This window comes from Cucurbita moschata, unplaced genomic scaffold, assembly GCF_002738365.1.
Source record: "Cucurbita moschata cultivar Rifu unplaced genomic scaffold, Cmos_1.0 Cmo_Scf00025, whole genome shotgun sequence".
NCBI classification, from domain to species: Eukaryota; Viridiplantae; Streptophyta; class Magnoliopsida; order Cucurbitales; family Cucurbitaceae; genus Cucurbita; species Cucurbita moschata.
The window spans coordinates 2,475,283-2,484,215 of record NW_019268541.1 but is presented as its reverse complement, the minus strand read 5'-3'; the positions used below and the strand labels follow the sequence as shown (position 1 = coordinate 2,484,215).

Genomic DNA, 8,933 nt, shown 5'->3' with positions numbered 1-8,933 from the left:
TTTTTTTTTTTTTTTTTTTTTTTTTTTTTACCGTTGAATTTTTGAAAAATTGAGAATTTGGTTGATTTACATGTTGACATTTTTTGATTGGGTCAACCTAATCGACTCGAAAATAGGGTTACGCTCAAATCACACATGAGTTGGGGAGGGGAACAAATGATTCAAAGAAGTGGAAACCTCTCCCGAACAAACATGTTTTAAAACTGTCAAGCTGACGGCGATACGTAAATGGAGCAAGGTGGACATTCTTTGTTATCGGTGGACTTTGTAGTGTGAGAGTGTGAGAGATACACCTGTAAGCACTTTGGTTACAGTGATTGACTGCCGTCCGTAAATGTAGGAAAATTTCTTCTCTTCGAACCACATAAATCCTTGTGTCTCTTTATTTATTATGTTTGTGGGTTTATGAGTACAATCGATCTTGCTTCTACTTCCGCTAGTTCGGTTTAGTGTGGTCAACCAGAACTAACTTTAGACAAATTCATAAATCCAACTCATGTTAGGAGTATACACGAGGTGAGTTTGTTGGGTTGGAGAAATATTTTAGACCAACTCGAAATTTCGGGTTGGTTGCTAAGTAACCCGAATAGAGGGTTGGATTGAGTTGGATTGTTGAGTTATTTTTTCATGTTACATCAGTAATGAAAAATCTCATAAACCTCAAATATCAAACACTCACGAGTCACAAAGCATTACTGACATTAGTTACAAATGTCAAATATTTTTAATATTGATAATAATCTTAAAAGTAGAGTAATGCAGCGTTGGGTCGGAATTCTGTTTTCAAGTTGGTTGGGTTAACAACTCACAAACCGGTATGAATTTTTGGTTTTTTAAAAATTAAACCCGACCCAAACCGAAAAATAATATAACCCAACCTATCTTGTATAGTTTGGGTTGATCGAGTTTTCAAATTATACGAGTCATAAAATTTTCATTTATTTTGAAATTAACCATTTTTATAAAAAGAAAAATTAGTCTTTAAAATTTATAAAATATTAAACACAAAATCTAAATTTAGAATTTTATTTAATATAAAACTTAAATTTATATCTCATAAATATAATTAAAATATTTGGTGTTAAAATGGAAGGTTGGTTAAATTTCAAAATGAAAAATTACATTAATAATGGAAAGTACACGTGGCCAGCGGTGGTGTCAGTTTTGTGCTGAGTGGTCCACGCTTTTGCGCCACGTGTTGACAGAATTTCTTTAGTCAATACCGCATTACGTGGGTTCCAATCTCTCTATGGGAATGATAAAACCACCGTCACCCCATCACAACGCCCTATTTTATTTTAATTTTTTAAATTAAAAAATCTGAGTCATTCTTTTGGTAATAGCGAGGGTCTGAGTCATCCAAATTGTGGTTTTTTTTAAAATTGATTTATTTAATTAAATATTCGAGTGATCTAAATTATATATATATATTTTTTTTTTTTTTGGGATTTTAAACCATTTTTTTAAATCAAAAAATAATTTTTAGTTTTGCTATCCAATACTAAATAAAATATAATAATTTTTCGATTATGTTTTTTTTTTTACTAACGAAACACGTTTGGGCTTGATTAAATATTGTGTTCGTTTTTTTAAGGTATTCATATGACTTAAGAATCTGACCAATTCAGACTAAATAATTCAAAATCGTAAAAGTCGGATTGGATTAGAATTTTTTTTTTCGATTTGAGTTGCATTGAGTTTTTTAAAAAATAAAATATTTGGATCGGTTCGCAGGTGGATAAACTCGATTAACTGTTACAATCCAACTCTACCTTCTAATATTATTATGAAAATTAAGAATATTTAATGTTCGTAACCGATGATAGTGATATGAAAATTAATAATATTTAATATTTGCAACCGATGTTTAGAGATTTTAATTGTTAATATAAATAGATAAATAATTAAAAAAAATAACATCATAAAAGCCCAAACTAACTCAAATAGAGGGTTGGGTTGTGAACTCGAGTTAGTCTGATTACCAATTTGGGTTGGTCCGAAAGATTTTCTCAACCATTCCATCCAAATTTTTTTTTACATACAAATCTTATAAAGTTGTGAATATAATATTATTTAAATTATTACACGGTTTTTTAATTCCATTTTGATTTTCTAAATTAACTTGAAATTTTGGATTGGTTGAGTTGATAACGATCCGAACAAACTTCATAACCCAACTCAACCCGATCTTTTATTTCTAAGCTGGTGGGTTGGATTGTAATAATTTTTCATGATCCCTTTATTTATTTATTTATTTATTATTGATTTAAATTAAATAAACTCATGAATAATCAATTAATCACATAAAATTTAGCTTAAAAAAACTTTAAATACTATTTAGCTTAAAAAAACTTTAAATACTATTTAGCTTAAAAAAACTTTAAATACAAAGCTATAAAAGGAAATTGAAGGTTTATTTTCTAATTTTTTTTTAATAATCAATTTAGATTGAGATAAATTTTAGAAAAATTGAAAATTTTGATTCAATTCCCGAGATAGAGCATGTTTAGTCGAATTGACCCAAATAATGTGAAAAATAGGATTCACAACTCAACCCAACCTTACCATACTTTCTAAATTGCTACCCGAGTCATTATATGTTAGCCGCGATCGTATTATAATTTGTGAATATTTGATATTTAAGTTCTAAAATATTTTATTATTAATGTGACATTTATGCAAGATTTTTTTTAAATAATAAAAAAAACAATTCTACCATTTAACCAGACTCAGAAAATAGAGGATTGGGTTGGTTGGGTCGTGAATCGTATTTGGGTCATTCAGATTACGGACCCAACACGAAATTTTGGATTTGTCCAAAAAAGATTCAAATCCGACCCATAATTATAATTAAATATTTTAAATAAATTATATAGATATTTATTTTGAAAAGTTAGGATAAATTAAGTAAATAATATTCCTATAATTTATTTGTATATTTAAATTATTTTATTACAAAGATCTAATTTAGATGAAAATTTAATATTAAAAAAGGGACAATATTTATAATAATAATAAAAAAAAAAGACAAAGGAAGGAAGAGAAGAAGAGAGGGTGAGGTCCCACAGTGGGTGAGATTATCATATCCGTAGCTTTGTGATTTAAAAACCCTCAAAGTTGAAACTGAGTCTTCCTACTGAGAATTTTTCATTTTTGGAATTCACAGCTTTTTCAATTCACCAAAAAGGGACTAATTTCAATCTCCCTGTTTCTTTTATTCTTCGAATTCTCTTTGTTCCTTTCAGATTTTGTACGTTGCTCGAATTCCTTCCGGTAAGCTATTTTTCTTGGATTCTTTCGTTTGGCTTGCTATGTATATCTGGTGTTTGATTTCTAGGGTATTCGCGCAATTCGCTTGTGTAGGGATTCTTTTGCCCTCTTTTTGGGGTTGTTGGGTGATTGATGGTTTCAGATTTGGTTTTGATTTTGCGATTGTTGGGAAATTGGATGGATGATGTTATGGGAGTTGAAAGCTGATTGATGTGTTACGGATGAGAATTCCTCTGACGCTCTGTTTTTCTTATTTGTTTGAGGGCTTTTTTTTTAAAGAAAAAAAAAATTATGTGAGGTTACTGGATAACATGTGTCAGATGATCACAGGTTTTGAAGATGTTGATGGATAAAGGAACTGAAAATTTGTGCCTGTTGCTTTTTTCTGTGTCTGGATTTCCTGATTCTAGGTAGGTCACTTTTGCATCATTTGAGTAACAAGAAACACACATCTGGTGGTATAATTCAGTCTTAGCTTATGAAATAGGATATGCTGTTGATGGTAATTTAGTGCATGTAACTTTCTGGATGCCAGTGAACGAATATTTTTGTACTTATCACCTGAGATTAGCACTTTTTCTGCTTTGTTTTTATTTGTTTATTTTATTTATAATCATTCCCCAAGTATGTGTGACCTGGTACTATGTTCTGTTGGTTCTTAAAACGAAGCTAGGATGTTGGAGAGCAACTTTCAAGAGAAAATAGTTCTATTTATTGCAAGGTGAAGCTTTATAAATTCTCTAGGGTTGGGTATCTTTCAGGTTTTACTTGTTCTTCATCTGGTATTAACTGATCGTAAGAGCATGCTCTATAAGTTAAGCTTATTGGCTTTGTGATTACTTTGGATTTTAACTTGGAATAGTTTCTGGGTTAGCTTTATTTGGTCTGGTTTTGTTGGTGGGAATAAGGCATTTGGTGCGTATATGTGATGTCCCGCATTGGTTGGGGAGGAGAACAAATCACCCTTTATAAAGTTGTGGAAACCTTCCCCTAGCAGACGTGTTTTAAAGCCTTGAGGGGAATCCCGAAAGGGAAAGCCTAAAGAGGACAATATCTGCTAGCGGTGGATCTGGGTCGTTACAAATGGTATCAGAGCCAGACACCGGACGATGTGCCAACCTTCTCGCTGTTCCCTGAAGGAGGGTAGACACGAGGCGGTGTGCCAGTAAGGACGCTGGGCCCTGAAGGGGGGTGGATTGTGATGTCTCACATTGGTTGGGGAGGAGAACAAAACACTCTTTATAAGGGTGTGGAAACCTTCCCCTAGCAGACGCGTTTTAAAGCCTTGAGGGGAAGTCCGAAAGGGAAAGTCCAAAGAGGACAATATCTGCTAGCGATGGATCTGGGTTGTTACAAATGTCAGCGAGGACGCTAGGCCCCGAAGGGGGGTGGATTGTGATGTCCCACATTGGTTGGGGAGGAGAACAAATCACCCTTTATAAAGGTATGGAAATCTTCCCCTATCAGACGTGTTTTAAAGCCTTGAGGGGAAGCACGAAAGGAAAAGTCCGAAGAGGACAATATCTGCTAGCGGTGGATCTGAGTCATTACAGAATCCCAACGATATAATATGGTTAATAGTATTTTATTGAGCTGCATTTTTGGATTTTTTTTTTTTTTTTGTGCCTTTTTGTTGCCACAATTTAAGTGCCCTGCATCGTCTAATCAATTTATGGACAATTAAACCCTAAATTTCAAGAGATGTGAAGGAAAAGAGTGTGTGTGTGCACGCGCTCGAGAGAGAGAAGAGAAAAATGGGTTATTGTAGTCATCCTGGAATCCGAATTGAGTCATTCATCTTACATGTAACAGAAGAGATGTGGAAAACAATTTAGTCAAAAGGTATTGAAAAGATGTATTAGTACAGGATTGAATCATGAAAAACAATGGTATTGGGAAGGTGTAATTATACAGGCTGAATCATGGAAAACATGTTTTTTACGTCTCCTGCAGTTACTTTTTACTCCTTGCCTTACAAAAGTAGAGGGAGAAGAGAACTTTTTCCCAAAGAAAGAGACTGAAGAGTCTAAGTTCTCACCAACTACCTTGTAACTAGGTCGGGTTCTACCGTTTTGGACTATGACAAGGATTTGTGTTAGCTTTCAATTTATGATTATCATAAATTGAAACAACGGATCATGGATGATATTGGAAGCTAAGATTACAATTAATATGGAATAATACTTAAATTGTTACCGGAGATAGCAAAGGGTTTTTTTATATTTTTTATTTTTCTAACTGTTGGTTATCAAAATTTACACGTTGATAATTGAGAACTTGAGGCTCTTTTGTTTGTTTCAAAGGGTTTGAAGGTATGCAGTCAAAGTCAGAAACCAATAATCAGCTCCAATCTGATCCAAATGGTGCTCCATCCACGACTATCTATTACGAACCCTGGTGCAGTTCTATGGGGTACAGTCCTTTTCCGTTACCTGTGGTTGGGGGAAATGCTTCCAGTTCGACTTCTCTTGAATTCCCTAATGGTGGTTCAGAGTCAAATGATGGCCAATCTGTGTCTAATAATGATGTAAACGACGAAGAAGATGATGTTTCCAAAGAAGTGCAAGCTACTGGATCTCCTCATTCTGGTACATCTTTAACTCATATCTGTTAGAGAAAGTTCCCTCTTCAATAAGCAACTCAGTCATTGAGGTTTTCTGTTTTGTGCCTGACAATGTGGAATCTGAACTTATTTGAAGGTGTTATTGTGAAATTTGAGATAACAACTTTGGAAGTCAAAAGTCAACTTAGGTAGAATTATTTGACCCTTTATTGTTTTCAGATATTTGTGTTTTGATGGCTGCTTTAGAATACCATCAAAACACGCGCATTGATAATTATTAGGCTTACCATATTGTGATATACTTTTGTTACGTTGTAAATTATTTAAAAAATAGCAACGAAGTAACGTGCAGAATAAGAAAATTTTCATATGGCTGTTTATGCCCGAATAACAATAGCATCTCAACGATTTCAGCGGGAAGCTACAGACAGGATGCTCAGAAGATGCAGCATGTCTCATCCAATTTGCCAGCTATGCACGGTGAAAGTCTGACACAGTCGACACAACTTGAACTTGTTGGTCACTCTATTGTAAGTTCAATTGCTGTCCAGTCTTAGAAAACTCTTTATCTTGTTAGTACAACTTTTGTGATTCTAGTCCCGGATTCATAGATTCCAATGGCCAAGTTACGATTGTATAATATTATTGAAGAATTTCTTGTGTTTCTTGACATACGTTTGCAGGCTTGTGCATCAAATCCCTATCAGGATCCATATTATGGGGGAATGATGGCTTTCTATGGTCATCAGCCCGTGGTATGTAATTATCTCAACTTCATACAAACCCGAGACTGGTTTCACCGTCATTATCTCTACAATTACTTGGCTCTGCGCATTTAACATAGATGTTTAAATCAAAATCAAAATGGCACTTCTAATTCACACATGTAGCACTCTTGACCCTACCAAGAAATTGAATTTCAAGTCCCATTCTTGGTCCAACTTTCATGAGAAATGGTGCTTGTGCTTCCAAACCTGTAGAATGCAATTTGTTTGCTGTCACACATCAGTTAAATTTTTTCTTTTACTTCCGAGGTTGTTTTCATGAATGTTTCATGAAATATTATACTGAATGCTGAGTGGTCTATGCTGATGATTTGGATTAAGACCTACACTTTTACATCCATTTCTCTTCAGACCATGATTAGGTCGAAGGGCAATGCTTCTAAAATTTAAAACTTCTTCATTCAAATTTTGTTTCTCACTGTGTAGTTTGTAACCCAAAAAGGACTGTATCATGTGATAATTTGTTATATCTAATATAGCTTCAGCATACACGGAGAGCTGATGTTTCTATTGCATAAAGTCTTAACAGAATTTTCATGCTTTGAAATTTATTTTTGTCATTGACAGGGCTATCCTATGGTCGGAGCGCCACATGCTAGAATGCCATTGCCCATTGAGATAGCACAAGACCCCGTTTTCGTGAATGCAAAGCAATACCAAGGAATTTTGAGGCGAAGGCAAGCACGTGCAAAAGCCGAGGCTGAAAAGAAGTTGATAAAAGCTAGAAAGGTGGATTTTGTATCTTTTTGTTGGACTGGATTGTTTTTGTGTGTGGAAGGAGGGTTGATGCTTGATCTTTTCTCTGATAGACAATATTGATAGGTAGTATTGGGATATAGTTTAGCTTATACTGGATCATGTTCAATATCTCATGGCACCCTTTGGCATGTTCTTGTTCAGTCGTGGTTCGGTATGCTAATTAAACCAGTTCAATCAATCAAGTGCCAGCAGTTTGGTTAATAAACATGGATGCCCATCTTTTTTGGCGATGTTGCTCACTTTTCTTATTCGACAGCCATACCTTCACGAGTCTAGACACCAGCATGCCATAAGAAGGTCGAGGAGCAGTGGAGGGCGTTTTGCGAAGAAAAATGAAGCTGATGGAAAGGAGAGTTCTGAACAGCAGCACGGAAGCTCCTTGACAATCAAGGCCTCTGAGTAGCAACCTGCACCAGCCACTGGAGGTGAACGCCAAGACAATGACCAAAATTGGATCAGGGGGACGGGGGATCGTCGATCGCTTGTTCGTGCTTGTTTGTGCTTGTTTGTTGAAGTATTACTGCGTTCCTGGCAAGCGCGCTAGGCGGCAAATCATTCTTGGCTTTGATCTGTTGTTGTTGTGAAGGGGTAATAAAAGAAAGAATGTGGAATGATATGTGTGACTCGCAGGATTAGTTGAAAGTCCAAGAGCTTTCTTCATTCCACTCTTCTTGTTTGCCTTTTATTGTACAGAGTTTGTGGGAACTTTGACCTCTTGTATTGTATAGTAGGAGTGAAACTAAATGAATCTTAAGGCTTAGGAAACTTATAGATTGTTATTCACAAAGCTTACGCTTTAAAAGATTTTAGTTTTTAATATCCAAAGTTGGAATATTATTGGTGCGTGCGGGTGCGGATTACTTTTAGTGCTCGGTAACGAAAATCGTTATCTATACTCTTTAACTGTGTATCTCGTCTTAATAATATTTTAGAACTTTCGAAAGTTTTTTTTTTACCATTAGGATATGGATGAAAACAATTTATTTACATTCCAGGTTCCATCGCCTTCTCTTCAATCTCTTTCTTCTATTCTTTTATCTCGAGAACTAATAAATAAACAAAATGAGCTCTTTCATTTCTATACTTAACTCATATAGATATGCTCTCTTCAAAACTTGATAGAAAGATTAAAAGTGTCATAGGGTAGCTCGCTTAGGCCATAAAGCCCGGGGTGGTGGTGAAGAACTATTACTATGCCTCCCCTTATAGTAAATTTTTGGCATTTTCAATCCTTCTCGAGTAGCTATTATTTTGACGAGGACATATAGCCTCGTGCATCATCTTTCAAGTATTTGATTGAAACAAAATTTGGTGGTCTTTCATCTTTTATATAAATGGACTTAATTCCTGAGTCGCAAGCCGAAACTCGTATCGAAACTCCAACTTTTGAGGTTATGGCCAGAGGTCCTATTCGGCCTTCTTCGAACTTGTCTTTGACACTCGTGTTGCCATTGTCTCAATATTTGTGTATGAATCGACTTAGGTTCAATTCACACTCTTCGTGTGTTGGTACCGTCCTCCTTAGTCGCATCATGATACTTCACAATCTTGGCCCT

General features: G+C 35.0%; 1 protein-coding gene across 3 annotated transcripts; it reads left to right on the top strand.

Annotated features, from left to right (window-relative positions):
- Positions 1-3,109: 3,109 nt before the first annotated feature.
- LOC111461751 (nuclear transcription factor Y subunit A-1-like) lies at positions 3,110-8,243 on the top strand. Of its 3 annotated transcripts, XM_023105385.1 has the most exons (7): positions 3,110-3,273; positions 3,601-3,680; positions 5,574-5,858; positions 6,248-6,363; positions 6,517-6,588; positions 7,186-7,347; positions 7,634-8,243. In XM_023105385.1, the coding sequence occupies exons 3-7, from the start codon at positions 5,585-5,587 to the stop codon at positions 7,778-7,780; spliced, it is 771 nt and encodes a 256-aa protein (XP_022961153.1). In that variant the 5' UTR covers positions 3,110-3,273; positions 3,601-3,680; positions 5,574-5,584; the 3' UTR covers positions 7,781-8,243. The 3 variants fall into 3 exon arrangements, with proteins under 3 accessions (XP_022961153.1, XP_022961152.1, XP_022961154.1); XM_023105384.1 differs by lacking the exon at positions 3,601-3,680 and having other exon boundaries at positions 3,111-3,273; XM_023105386.1 differs by lacking the exons at positions 3,110-3,273; positions 3,601-3,680 and adding an exon at positions 3,902-3,991.
- Positions 8,244-8,933: the final 690 nt, after the last annotated feature.